Source organism: Telmatherina bonti, assembly GCF_933228915.1.
Source record: "Telmatherina bonti genome assembly, chromosome: 19".
In the NCBI taxonomy this organism is placed as follows: Eukaryota; Metazoa; Chordata; class Actinopteri; order Atheriniformes; family Telmatherinidae; genus Telmatherina; species Telmatherina bonti.
In genome coordinates, this window is record NC_136617.1 from 29,619,471 (window position 1) to 29,634,492 (window position 15,022).

Consider the following 15,022-nt stretch of genomic DNA (forward strand, 5'->3'; position numbering starts at 1 on the left):
TGAACCTGCTTCCTCTACGCAGCCTCAGAGGACCACCCACTATCCCCACTCTGTCGCCAGCCATGATACCCGTCCTCCAATCAGGTTCCTCCTTCACCAAAGAACGCATTGATAAGGTGGCACCTGAGGAGGAGCGAAATGCAGAAATGAATCTGTTAGAAGTTCATCCAAACAAAGACAGACGGCTGTAACGGCTGAATCTAAAAAGGATCTGACTGCATTGGATAAAAGGCTTTAAGGCCCACTTTGAGTTCTTCTATTTGGCCTCAGACCACCTTAAAGGATTAAGGTCCATCAAGGGGCATGGGTCATCCATTACCTAAACTGGAACACTGACAGCCATTTTTATGGCAACAATGCCCACTCCTTTGGTAAAACATCCTAAATTAACATTAACTGATATATTCTAAGAAGTTTTATTATAAAAATTTTCCTTGTCTTTTTCTTAAAATATCCTTACAAAGTGACATTGGAATATCAAAAAACGACAATAGAGAGGAACACACCTCCAACAGGTCAAACATTAAAGCTTTTTACTCTTTTTTACACATCACAAGCAACTTCAGCAGGAAGCAAAATGTTTTCCAGCACCTACAAGATGGTTTTGACCACAGGAGAAGACACAGTTAGCTTCCTGGTTAACATAAATCATGGACGCGCCCTGCTAACCAAGCCAGTGTAAGTCCTTCTCATCCAAATACAATGACTTTAGGAGTTGGCTGAATATAGAACTCAGGGTTTTGTAGCTGTGGGGCACAAATCATTATCACACAGCCTACATCCACCTTATCACAGAATTTATACCAGTGAAGGTATGAAAGCATGATGGAAGAGCGCTGAGGATGATAGAGAGTGGACGGTATAGAGAATAATTTATGACTAGATGAATTTTTCCCAGTTCTTCTTGGCAAATATCCATTTTCTGCACCAGTTTTTATCCTGTTCAGGGTCAGAGTGGCAGAAGTATATTCCAGCCTGGACAACCATCAGTCACTCACAGGGCCACTTCCTAATAGTACGCTGTGATTTATATTTTATTATTAACCCTTGTTTTGTTTTTTAATGTAATAATACAAACTTTTAAACTCATTGGCTGCAAGCTGTGCGTATAGCGAGTGCCACATACTTCCAGTGTTTTGGAACATTGTGGCTCATCTTTCAGGTCATACAGAATATTGAGTTCTGGAGCAACAGATATGGAGGGCCAATTTGGGTAGATGCGTGGGTCATGCCGTCTTTGGGGTGCACACTGTGAGCAGCTTTCCAACATGCAGGGTAGGTCCACATTGGAGACGATTTGACGCACGCAACTGGCCAAATCGGCCTTTTATAAAAAGCCACAAAAGACATCTTTTGGAATCTAAACTTTCACTTTCAAAAGACGTCTTTAGCAGCCAAAATGCCAATAAGTCAACATACAGACGTTGTTTTTAAGGACAAACTCTGAAGTCCTATGAGACTAAACTTATGTAAAATAAATTAATCAACCTATAGCGCCATAAAGCCCAACCAAAAAAATGCAAAACAGCATTTTTTACTGACAGTACTTGTAGAAATAACACAGGTCACCATCGACTAAGCCTTTCCTCATCTGAATATCGTTCTCTCAGGTCTTGGCTTTCATGAGAAAAAAATATCTGCATTAAAACAAACCCATAATAGAAAATATTTACATATTTATATTCCCCCTCCAAGCATTTTTTGCTATTGAGAGCTATTTATACTCATATTTGCCTTGCTATCCTTACAAAACAAACTAATTCAGCTCGCTTGTGGCGCCACTGTCCAGTAGAGACTTCTTGGCACTTTTCCAGCCACAAGGAATCATTTTTTTTATTCTTTTTAGGCAGAAATAACCTTCTTGTCACTTGTTAATCTGTGGCTGCTCTTGACTGGACATTACAGTCAGTTTAAGTAATCTGATTGGTTTGACAGGAAGTGGCTTCATCAAAACTTCTGGGTCAAAATAGAGGTCTCTTAGCAACATAGTAGTGATAGCCATCTTTTTTATTACAAAAATGTGATAAATGGTTGTGGGTTTACTATGTAGAGTCTCAGAATAACAACTATATTTTCAGCTGAATTGTAAACCTCCTGGACGATATACATGACTTGGCCAACAGAGTTACACACTATAAGCCACAGGGCTAGTGGGCGCCGGCGATCTACCAAAGTCTTAAAGGGTTAACTGTTATGTGGATCCAATATCTGACATTTTTAAGTCTGTTTTCAGTTTCTAAACAAACATATTTATGTTGTTTTGTTCAAACAAACACATTTGAACAGACGCGTAGCTGCAGCCTGCTGATACTGTACTATGGAGGTACTTCTTGTCAGTATTGCAAGTGGGCATTCTCTGTTTTACAGCCTTATTTCATGCTGCAACACATGCAGGTGTCTTCTGCAGCATGCTGCTGAGGCCGGAGCAGGGCGAGCACGGTTACCTGGCTGGGCCTGGGCAGCTGCGGCGGCGGCTGCGGTGTACCAAGGCAGCAAGTGCATCAGCAGCTCCCTCTGCTTGCTCCATGATGGGTTGGGGTTCAGTGTGGTGTTGGGGTTGGGGAAGATGTTGGCAAGGCTGCCACTTGCCCCTGCTACCGTCCCGTCTCTGTCCCCTCCCCTGGCCCTGGCTGGGGGACTCACGCTGTGCTGGCTTTCACTCCACCTCAGCCCTTCAGTCGGGACAAAACCAATAGTCAGGCAGGCCACAGATAAGGTTAAAGACACCACTTGTGGCAAAAAAAATCTGAGTTTTATAGTTTAACATTTAACGGCCATGTTTCCTGTAGACCTGCCGTGACATTTTTAAGACATTTATTTGTTAACAAATGTCTTGCTAATGACTTTTAGCGCATTTGCAAGTTGCAGGTCAATTTGACTGACAGCTCTGCTGATGTCGGGATTCATGGGGGGGGGGGGGGGGGGGGGGGGGGGGGGGACAGGTCAATAGGAGGCCGTGCAAGAAGCAAAGCAGCACGGCTGCTTTGGATTGCAGGGAAAGTCATTCTTGTTAGTATTACTGTTAAAGAGTCTGTTAGCCATGTAGAGATGAAAACCAGCACCAGAGTACCTCCAGCATCACAGCCAAGAGGAGCTAAAGCAAGGCTTAGGTGGGTTGAAAAAAAACAGCAAAGGGAGGCAGCTCATTCACCGGATTCGTTTGTTCTTAAAACTAATAAAAGTAGAGAAAAAGTGGCTCCCTGTCGTGGTTTTTATTGTGATTTATTGTTTGACGCAGCACAAGAGAAGCTGTGAGCATCTGCTGCTGTGTAATTTAACTGAAACACACAAAGTCGCTGTGTGGCAGGACACGAGGAGGACAGAACGGACCCAAGCTGTTACTTTAGCCTGCAGAGACAAACCACTTTCACCCATTACGCTTTCATTTCCTAACCAGAGGCCTTATTGATTAGAATCTCCTATGACCTTTCATCTGAAATTATAGATTTGTCTCCTGTCCCTCCTTGACCTCCCAGCCTTTGAGGACCAGTTTGAGGGTTAGCGTGAGGAATGAGACGTGTGCGGGTTTACCATGCAGGAGGGTGAAAGGAGGGGGGGGGGGGGGGGGGGGGTGAACAGGATGACAGATAGGTGAGCAAGCAGTGGTTCACACACACATATTATCCCCTTTTAATAAGCCTTCCATGATCTAATCTATAATCTATCATCATTAACCTGACATTCAACCTTGGTAGCATCTGCTATCCATACGGGAAGGACGTGTCCCCTTCTACGAAACAGCAACAGCTCCTCGCCGTGTCCTGCGTCTCACCTGGATTGTTCCTCTCCAGCAGGTACCAGCGGTAGAAGGCTCTGCGTTTGGAGTCGCTCATCTCCAGGCCCTGCTGCAGCAGCCACTGGGAGATGTAGCTCTGGCTGATGCCTGCGTACACAAGGCCAGACATGCCGCTTTAAGCATGGTAAAGGCACTGATTTATGTCGGAACGCAGCGGCAGCGTCTGCGTTAAGGTAATGAAGCCATCCCAACCTCAATACCTTAATTAAGAACATGTGATTTAGTGCAGTGCGTTTTATCAGGGGAGTGGTGGGAAAGAAAAAGTTTACTGATATGAACTTGCTGCAACTTGTGAGGCACAAGCTCTTCTCTTTTAATGCATTAGCAATGCAAACATAAAAATTACCTACAGACCTTTTCAAAGTTAATAGACTCATGAAATACTTTTCTGGCTCTTAGGAGAGTTTTTGCCACTTTGCTGCGAAGCTGAGTGAAAAATTTAACATGATCTTTGGAGGTTTGGAGGTTTTAGACATCAAGAAATCCTGAGTCTGATCCTTACCAGGTCTTAAGACAAGACAAGACAGGTTTATTTAGCACATCTTACGTACAAAACAAGTCAAAGTGCTTTACAGAAGAAAAATCAAAAGCATTACAGGTGCTGTACAGAAAAGACAACACAAATAATAGAAATCATAATAAAATCATAGATTAAATATGAAAAAATATCTAAAAAATTAAAAGTTTTATCATCTTTAAACTGGTTTCCAGTCAGTTAAACACTGCTGTGCAGATTTCCTGCACACAGACGCATTGCAAAGGAAAAGTTTTTAACCTCGACTTAAAGTGTCTACATTTGATGGGAGCTCTGGTAGTTTCCACTGGTAGTTTGTTCCACTTGTTTGCAGCGTACACGTTAAATGCCGCTTCTCCATGTTTAGTCTGGACTCTGGTCTGGACTAGTTCACCTGAGTCTTTGTATCCAGGAGCTCTGATTGATTTATATTCTCTGAACATATCACAGATATGTTCTGGTCCTAAACCATTCTGGGATTTGTAAACAATCAACATGGTTTTAAATTCTATCTTGTGACTGACTGGAAACCAGTGTAAAGATGTTAAAACTGGTGCGATGTGTTCAGACCTCTAAGTTAAAACTCTAGCAGCAGCTTTTTAGGAAGTCCTGTTACAGTAATCCAGTCTACTGGAGATAAATGTATGCATGAGTGTCTACTGGTCTTTCTGGGAATTAGACTTTTATTTCTGCTGATGTTTCTGATGGTAGAAAGCTTCTTAGTGACATCTAATGACATATAAGACATTATTTAACACACTATTCTACTTACTGTAGAACGATGGACTCCAAATAGTTTAGAAATGTTTTTATAACCATTCTAGCAACAATTCAAAGTCACATAATTAATCTCTTTACTCCTTATGTTCACCCTGCCAACCCCTAACAGAGATAAACATGACAAATGTAGACAAACTAATTACAGTGAGAGGATCTGTTTTAATAACAAACATTCAAAAGATTGTAGTATCACTAAATACTACGGCTTGGACAACGTGCATTTGTCCCGATTCGATTCCGATTGTGATTCTCACAATTCTGCGATATTGCTGACTTTTGTAGATTAAAAACAAAAAGTACAAAACTTTTTTTTTTTTTTTTGCTCGTTTTCTTATTTATTTATTTCCATTTGGAAAAAACACAGTTGCTAGACCATCATTCTGTTGCTATAACGCCCAAGAAGACAATTAAAAAGATAGATTATATAGATAGATACAACATTTTTTATAATGAATTGTTTGTATTTATTTAAAAAAAACTTCTTTTTTTTTTTAAAACTAGAAAAATGTTTTAAAATTGTGAAGCAAAAAAAATCCCGATTTTTGATTTTTTGATTAGATTTTCCCACTTCTACAAAATACCATCAGGCATTTATGCAAAGCATCTGCATTTACAGCATGAAAATGTAAGAATATACAGAAAACTTACCGATCAAATTGAATAAAAAAGTGTGTCCAAACTTTGGCCTGCTATCATAGTATAATCTGTTATGCACACTGTAAATACATCCATCTAATGGTAGCTATCATTTAGACATTATGATAATGAAATGATAACAGTGTTCAACATGGATCTATTTCTAAGCTATTTTTAACTGCATTTAGGTGTTATGACTGCATCTGCCAAAGCAGACTTTCCTCCTGCACAGGTCAATCAGACAAGAGAGAATCAGCTTTTTCTCCTCCTCGGTCCATGTGGACAATAATTTATAGGTAAATGTCCACATTTCAGACATTTATATTTGCTAACTTATCAATTTGTTTAATGGAAAAGTTGAACTTTCATCCATCATTAAAACATAATGGTGACTTCAAAAAGATTATGTACATACATATATGTATATATATATAAATTTTTTATATTAAATTTTCTTACATTTTTTAAAATAAGAAAATTAGTCAAATGACTGCATTTAGGACTAGTTTTATTAAAGTAGTTGTTGAGCTTGGTGGATCAGCAATTCAGCAAATCAGCAATACTACAGGGAATAGTCTGAATAACAGAAAATCAGTGAGCACTTGTTTGGACCAAAACATCTTGTGGATGTCAGAGGAGAATCTGCACACTGGTTGACGATGAGAGAAAGCAAACAGTAACTCAAATAAGCACTGGTTCCAGCCAAGGTTAGGGTGGCCAGATGTCACGCTTTGTGCTTGGATTGTCCTGCATTTCTCTTACTTTTCACACGTCCCACAAAACGGGGCGCTGTCCCACATCGTTACGACCAGGCTTTACTTTTGTGTGGTTTTTACCAATTGTGTGTGGCAAAAGATTTGACGGCTGTCACATCACACCGCCTGCTGATTTGACTGAAACTCATGTCAATCAAAGACAGAAGAAGAAAAGAAAGTTTTGTCACGACAAACACTGGGAAAGCAGATATTCCTGGGTAAACCAGACTGTGACGGTATTTTGTGATGTTTGTCAGAGTAATTTTTCTGTGTCACACGGTGGAGATTATGACGTGAAACGGCACTAAAAATCCGAGAGTCTCAAAAAAACACGCTACTCAAATAAAGCCTCGACTGCTAATTCTGTCTGATTCTCATAACGTGAAAGGAACAAGGAAATAGTGTGCAAGCTTTTACTGTTTCCCTTTGTCAGAGAACTTGAATTTCAATTTAAAAAAGATATAAAAACAGATTGGTTATGTTTGGATAGTAATTTTATTACCAAAGAGCAGAATAGAAAGGTTTGTTTTTTTTTTGTTTTTTTTTTACTTTGTCACACATTGTCCCACATTTGGTAGAAGATCTGGTCACCCTGGCCAAGGTATGTAGAATAGCATCTCTGATCACACATGTCTAACCTGGAAGCAGATGGGTGAAGGCAGCACAATATCACACTAGGCGCCACTCCTGTCAGGTCACAAGTCACTCACTCACCAAACTGGAAAAACATTGCCTGGTCTGGTGAGTCTCCATTTCAGCTGCAACATTCAGATGGTAGAGCCAGAATTTGGTTGAAACAACATAAAAACATGGATCCATCCTGCCTTGTATCAGCAGTTCAGGCTGCTGTGGGTGAAATGTTGTGGGGGGACATTTTCTTGGTCCCTAAAGATCATCTAAACATCAATCACTGCAGCTCACTGAGTCGTGTTGCTGACCGCATCCCTCCCTTTGTAACCACAGCGTACCATCCTCTGATAGCTACTTCCAGCAGGATAATGCACCATGTCACACAACTCAAATCATCTCCAACTGCTTCCCAGAACATAATAAGTTCCCTGTAATAACCTCCACAGTCAACAGAGCAGCTTTGGGATGTATTGTACAGGAAATTCTCATGTTCAGCGACCGTGTGATGCTTCATGTCAATGTGTTTCCAGCACCCTGCTGTGTCTGTGACACATAAGGAGAGTTCAACCCAGTACTAGCAAGGTGTAGCTGTTACAGTGGCTTTTGGGTGTGTTAATGAGTGCTGAATGTCACTTCTCCACCTGTGCTGGTTAGTTTTAGGACATGCAGCCCTCTGTGATGTAGCTGCACTGCCCTATTTTACCTCCAACATCTTTCCAAAGCTGAATTTGTGCAGAACTAGTTCAAGTGAATTCTTCTTCTTGAGTCATAAATGTGTGAAAAGGTGCGTTTCCGTTACACCTAGAATTACGCAAAAACTAAATATCGCAATAAATAACGCTAATGGAAACACCTACGTTGCGAAAAAAAATGTCTTAAATATCTCTAAAAAGTTTTTACAGCTCTCATGAGGTGGTTTTCAGGTGTTTCGATATTGAAATAAATCGCAAAAGTGTAATGGAAACTAGGGGTGGGAAAATTTAATTGAAAAATCGAAAATCTGGATTTTTTTTCTTCAGAATTATAAAAAAAAAAAAAAAAATTTTTTCTAACTAAAAAAAAAATCTATTTTTTTCAAATAAATAAAATGAATGCACTATAAAATTTTTGCCATTTGTATTGATCTTTTCACTCGTCTTCTTGGGCATTATAGCAGCAGAATGATGGTCTGGCTGCTGCGTTGTTTTTTCCTCATTGAAATAAAAAAAAATGACGAGCAAAAAAAAAGTTTTATACTTTTTTGTTGTTTTTAATCTACAAAAATCAGCAATATCGGAGAATTGTGAGAATCGCAATTTAAATCGAATCGGCACCAAAAAAATCGGAATCAAATCGGGACAAAAGCGTATCATCACACCCCTAAAGGAAACCCTTTTTCCGTGTTTACGTGTCCCCGGACGCGTCGTGGCGGCGTCACGACCAGTTCATTTCCAGTAAAGATGGCGCGGAGTGGAATAATTAATGACAAATTTCAGAGTTGCACAAAAGAAAATGTGGGAGAAAAGCTTCAAAAATCCATAGCGAATTCTCCTCAGCTAGTAGAAAACCGCAAAATAACGCTACGTCGCTACTTTGCATAAGCTGCAATTTTCATCAAATCTCGCGAGAGTAACAAGATTTTACGAGACTTGAGGCTAGTGCGCTAAACACAGTTCAATGGAAACACCAGCAAATCGCAATTATTGTTTGCCGAATCATACAAATATTGCTTTTATTTCGCAAAAAAATGTAATGGAAACGGTCCTACTCCCAACCAATCCAGTAGCATTTAATAACAGTGACGTAATACTGAAAGGAGAGTACCTGTAACTTGGCCTACGATTGCCTGAGAGATCCTGCGATTGTTCAGGAAAGTTTTGATTTCTTCCTTCACCAGGTTGCTGTCTCTTCTGTAAAAGCAAAACCACATAAGTACCATTACACGGTGGTTAACACGTCCGTTCCTGCTCCTGCTCTGACTAACCTTATTCACTGATGCCTCTCTTTTTCCAGCCATCCCTACACACCTGACCTGAATTAGCTCAACTACAATCCCGGAGAATAAGCCTGCAGCTCTGGGGACGCTAGCTGTCATTATCTGATGTTATAATAGTCTCTTTCGCTCTGCATTTCTTTGCCTCCATCTTCCCTAAATCATCCTCACACGGCAGGAATTCATCTCTGATAACACCTTTTCTCACCTCATGTACTCCTCCACCTTCTCCTCCAGGTCCCACTCCTCTTCCCCCATCATGTCGTAGCTGAACGACCGTTGAACTGGCACGCTGGGAGGATACAGAGGCGGTGGTGAGGCCTCGTAGCTGTTGCTGGGCGACAGTGCGGCGCCGTCCAGGCCAGAGGTCTGTGTGGTGGCAGAAGCCAGAGAGAGCGACGAGGAGGATGAAGAAGATGAAGACGGTGCTGGGGCGGCGGTGGTGGGGGTGTTGTTTGATGGGGCGGGGTGAGAGTCACAGTGCGATGGGCGATGGTCTGGGTCAAGCCTCTCCAGGGACTCCAAAGCATGGAGGATCTGAGGTTTGGTCATGCCGGACAGACGCAGGCGCTGCAGGAGGTCGATCTGTTCGATGGTGTAGCGCGGCTCCACCTCACAGCCCTCCATCCTCGGATCTGAGGCGCAGAGTTTTTCACAAAGTGAATCTGAGGCGGGCAATCAAGCTGAAATACAAAATCTGCATGGCTCCGTTGATTTCCCGCTAGATAATCAGCACCATAAAGACTTCCCAACGTGTCACCAACACACACACACAGAGCTATATTTATCTCCGTTCCAACATTAAATTTAGATAAAACTGAGCCGTCTCTCTCTGAACCAGCAAACTGATAAATTATAAAAGGATTATTAATAGATGAAATACATTTAAAAACAAAACATGCTCAACTGAATTCAAACACTGCTCTTTCTTTGTAGATTTTCATTTAGCAGGAATACTTCAGATGCAAATCTGACTTAACGCTTTGGTTTATAGGACTGCAGAAAAGAGCAGGCTGCAATCTCCTCTGAGGAACCTGTGGGTCATTCAAAGACCTGGCAACCTTTCAAACACTTGGCACACACAGATGAGGCTAACCTTGGTCTGAGTGTCTAAAGTGGAATTGAAGTAAGATCCCCCTCCAAACACAAACTAACATCAGGGGAGGGGGCCCTCAGGGTGATATCCATCCTTTCTCTTGTCCCAATCCGTCAGTCCTGCAAAGTTGCTGATTTATCAAGGAATTCTGACATGACCTGGCATGTTTCATAAGATCACCAAAGTAAATAAAGACGAACCTTTAGAGGTACCTTTAGCTTAAGAAATGACAGCCTGAAAACTGCAAACATTTCAAGGCACTCAAAGTCCAGCGTTGTTATTGAGTAATTACAAAAGTAAACAAAGTTAACTTAATGGATTTGCCATTTTTCATGCCGATTCTACCACTTGAACCACTGCAAAAATGTTCCACTTCCAACAACTTGTGGGCTTCTAGGTCATGTGTGAAAATCAGAGGTTTCTGTGATACTCTGGCTAACATTGTCATGATTTTAATACCTCTGGACCCTGAAATTTGTTTAATTGGAAACTTGATGAAAACTGAGGAACCCTAGATAAATACAAACAAACAAACAAACAAAAATTCTTGAAAGCCATGGTAGTGGCTAGAAAATGTTACATGGAAGTCTGATTCCCTGCTGTCTCTGACCATGTGGTTTATAGAAATGAACACTTGTGTGCCCTTGGGAAAAAATAACACACTGTCTAAGACAATCTTATAAAACCTTTGTAAAAATTTGGGAACCTTACCTAAACCTGGTAGGTATAATTTCATTTAAAAAAAACAAAAAAAACCAGGCCTTAGTATGTATTTGTGTATTGTGTTTAACGTCAAAGAGATATGGTAATTGGAGGTTTTTTGTTTTTTTTTTGTTGTCTGATTGTTTGGGGGAAATGTAGGGGGGGGGGGGGGGGGGTGCTTTTTTTAAATTAAAAAAGTCTTAAAAAATAAAATATAATAAAAAAAAAAAAAAAACTTGATATTTTTTAGATAAAATATCTTGAACTTGTACCTGCATGTGCAAGGTGATGCACATCTGGATTGAATCAGGAGGAAGGACTCCGTTAAACCAATGCAAAATGTTCCACTTAATCAACTTGTGGGCTTCTTTAACTTTATATTTTTTAGACAATACCTTGAACTTGTGCCTGCGTGTGCAAGGTGATGCATATCTGGATTGAATAAGGAAGAAAGATTCACTTGAACCACTGCAATCACACAATGTTCATTGGGATTGCAGTGATTTAAACCAGATACTTTCATCCCTCTGCTGGTTTCTCTACGTAAAACTAGAGTTTTACATTCAGAAGCACACAAAAGGGGCTGACTTTGGCTCACAAAGTACACCGGTTTTTCACTTACCTGGTGGAGGGGGTGAGGCGGACAGGCGCCCCGGGAGTGGTTCAGCGCGTGGGGTCGCAGTGGGGACGCACCACTGTCGCATGGCTCAGCTCTCCCGGACCTCAGCGGAGTCAGAGAGGAGACTTACTGCAGGGTGTTGCGGTTAAACTGTCCCCATTAGCATGCTGGCAACCCTTCAACCACAGATGACTGGCTAGCAGGCTGAGCCAAAGCCTCCCATAGTTGTTCTGCTATCTCGTTAGCCAGTTTGGAAGTACAAAGCGGAAGAAATGTAATGTAATTTTCAAAATAAAAGCACAGTGAAGCGCCTCAAGTTGAAATGTTTTAAATAAAATTACTAGGATATTTACAATTGTGCTTAGATGTATTCATCCCCTTTCATTAAAGAAAAGGCTGAATTTACAACAGTCACTCAAATAACTGGAGATGTAAAAAAGGAACAATAACTAAAACTGCAAATATATAATTTAGTAATATAAGACACTGTTTTTTCATTTAATTGAGTTGAAGAAAGATAAAAAAAAAACAAACAAACAAATTGATCCGGGACAACTGAGAGCACTTTTCTGTTTGACTGAGAGGAACAGAAAACAGAAAAGACCTGACTGTAGCGGAAACAACTCTAGTCCTCGAGGGCCGGTATCTGGGCGGTTTTTGATGTTTCTTTCTACCAACACAGCTTAATCACATCAAACGGATTCAGCAGCTTCTCGTCAACCTATTTATGAATGTTGGTCAGGTGTGTTGGAGGATGGAGACAACAAAAACCTGCAGGATACTGGCCCTCGAGTACTGGAGTTTGACACCTGTGCTTTAAAGGATTGTTCAATAAAATGTTAGTTTATGAGTGATGTAATATGTAATAAATTATCTTATTTGTTTGCTTTTTAAAAAAATATATTTCTATTGAACCAGAATTAGAAAATAATGTAATGATTTTCATAAAACTTTTATTTATTATTACTTTAGTCAATTTCAGCTTATTTTACAGGCAGCTGTATTTTTTTCCTTCTTTAACGAAAGGTATGAATAAATATGAGCACAACTGTATTAACAATTAACAGGCAGACTTGGTTGACACATATTAAGCAGGTTACTAAAACAGCCTTCTTTCATTTACGTAAAATAGCCAAAATTAGGGACATTCTGTCTCGGAGTGATGCAGAAAAACTGGTTCACGCTTTTGTAACTTCAAGACTAGATTACTGTAACTCTCTATTACTGGGCTGTCCTAAATATGCCGTAAAAAGCCTTCAGCTGATCCAGAATTCTGCAGTCAGAGTCCTGACCAGAACCAGCAGGAGAGATCATATTTCTCCAGTTTTAGCCTCTCTTCATTGGCTGCCTGTTGAATCTAGAATAGAATTTAAAATCCTTCTCCTTACATATAAAGCCCTCCACAACCAGGCACCACTATATATCAAAGACCTCATTGTTCCTTATATACCAAGCAGAGTACTTCGTTCGCAGACTGCAGGCTTACTTGTGGTTCCTAGAGTCTCAAAGAGCCGAGCGGGAGGCAGAGCCTTTGGTTATCAGGCCCCTCTCTTATGAAATAAGCTCCCAGTTAATGTTAGGGAAGCAGACACCCTCCCCACCTTTAAGACTAGGCTGAAGACTTATCTTTTTGATAAGTCCTATAGCTAGGGATGGTTAGCATCCCTTAATTATGTTGCTATAGGATTGACTGCTGAGGGAAATTTCCTGATACACTAAGCTTCTTTCTCTCTCTCTCTTTATATCTCGCTTAACCCCCCTCCCCAAATAACAGTTTTGCATCATTAACATGTATGTCTCCTGTCTCAGCAGGCCTCCCTGGTCGGAAGTAGCAGTTCCTGTTGTCTGTTGTCTTTCTGTCCTCTTCCCCCCCACACAGCAGAAGGAGATGGCTGCCTGTCCTTGAGCCGGGTTCTGCCGGAGGTTTCCTTCTTGTTAAAAGGGTTTTTTTTCCTTCCCACTATCGCCAGTGTGCTTGCTCAGGATGGGAGACCGAGTTGAACCCTCCAACTCAATCTGTTGGTTTCCTCATATAGGCTTTTATGAATTGGCTCTCATTATGTTTTTTTTCCTGTCTGTAAAGCGTCTTGAGATGGCATTGCCGTGATTTGACGCTACATAAATAAAGTTGATTAAATTGATTAAAGCTAAACCCATACATTATGCTGTTATTTTGAAGGGCAGAGGAAACAATAACGTGACGTCTATGTCTATGCATCTTTACGTCGCTTTGTCGCTGCTAACTACTTACTTAAGACTTACATCTTGTGGTTTAAGTGTAATTGCAGCCACGCTTTAAAAGAACTACTGATTAAAAATACATTTGATGTTTTCTGTCACCCCAAACCAAACATGCCACGTTATATCGCGAAGCTGAGACACAACCAGCTAACTTAGCCAGCGGCTAGCGCCGGATTGTCCCACCGCGGAGCAGCACCTCTCTTACCTTGGAGAGACGGCTGCAGCCCACTGAAGTGACCGAGGAGATAGTTAAAACAGTACAAAAAGTCACTGTCCACACTAAACTCTGTTAAAGAAAGTGATTCCCCCCGGTTCGAAGAGTAATTGTTGACTATCGTCCAGGGGGCGAACGATGCGGGGTCATATTGTCATTCAGCTGTGCAGTGGGAAAATAATATGCAAATACATGAGTCTGCTTCTGACTCAGTTTGTAACCCTTCACTCGTCTCTACTGTAGAGGCAGCTGGAATTATGATTTACAGTTGTGCTGTACTGACTAGAAACACATTATTCCTCTGCTAATGTGAACTTTTATTAATTGTCCAGCCTATTACAATAAATATGTAATACAGAAAGTTGAAAAAAGTCTTTTACATGTGCTATATTCAGGGGCGTTGCCAGGAATTTTGGGTCCTATGAAAGACAATGGCATGGACCCCACCACTTGATCGCAAATTTTAGATTTTTGTTTTTCGCTTCAATTGCTTCAAGCTGATCAAAAAGTAGCTTTTCATGGGAATAATAAAGATCTAGGGGTGTGTTTAACCCTTTATGGGGCGAGTGACTATTTTTGATCACTTTGTTTTCTTTCATATTCAGCATGAAACTTTTTTTTTTTTTTTTGTTAATGTAACAACAGAATGGAGGTCTTGGTTCGTACCAGAAGGACAATTTTAGGTTAAAATTTCGAAGTTATTTTCTAAGTTATTTCTTTGAGTGCCCTATAAAGGGTTAAATCACAGTGCATACATCTAACTAGGTTATTTTTTATATAAATGGTTTATCTGTTTATATTCCTGCTATATTTTATTACAGAGCTCAACCCCCCCCCCCCCCCCCCCCCCCCCATACAGTGCCTCTGCGTATATTTATTAAGTTTCTTTTGGACTTCATGTATGTTTTTCTTATTTGTGTTGTAGCGTATATAAGCCTGCTCTGCACTGTTTAACTGTTTAGTTTGCCAAACAAAACAACTAAATGAAAACATCAGTAATGCTAATATATGTATTTATGCTATGGAATATTTAGGCACCAACACAACATTTATTACATTATTGATCA

The 15,022-nt window shown here is 40.5% G+C and overlaps 1 protein-coding gene across 1 annotated transcript in view; it reads right to left on the reverse strand.

Moving 5' to 3' along the window:
• Positions 1–14,044, reverse strand: part of LOC306770380 (homeobox-containing protein 1) — a gene marked incomplete at its 3' end in the record, with an annotated part of 23,788 nt that extends 9,744 nt beyond the window's left edge. Inside the window, exons 1-7 of the mRNA XM_079259239.1 lie at positions 13,947–14,044; positions 11,504–11,603; positions 9,292–9,718; positions 8,915–9,000; positions 3,773–3,883; positions 2,445–2,672; positions 1–123 (exon numbers count right to left, since the gene is read on the reverse strand). The exon at positions 1–123 is cut by the window's left edge and continues 34 nt beyond it. Coding sequence (XP_079115365.1) covers positions 1–123; positions 2,445–2,672; positions 3,773–3,883; positions 8,915–9,000; positions 9,292–9,718; positions 11,504–11,585 — 1,057 coding nt within the window. The 5' untranslated portion in view covers positions 11,586–11,603; positions 13,947–14,044. The remainder of the gene's footprint in view (positions 124–2,444; positions 2,673–3,772; positions 3,884–8,914; positions 9,001–9,291; positions 9,719–11,503; positions 11,604–13,946) is intronic.
• Between the last annotated feature and the right edge of the window lie 978 nt (positions 14,045–15,022).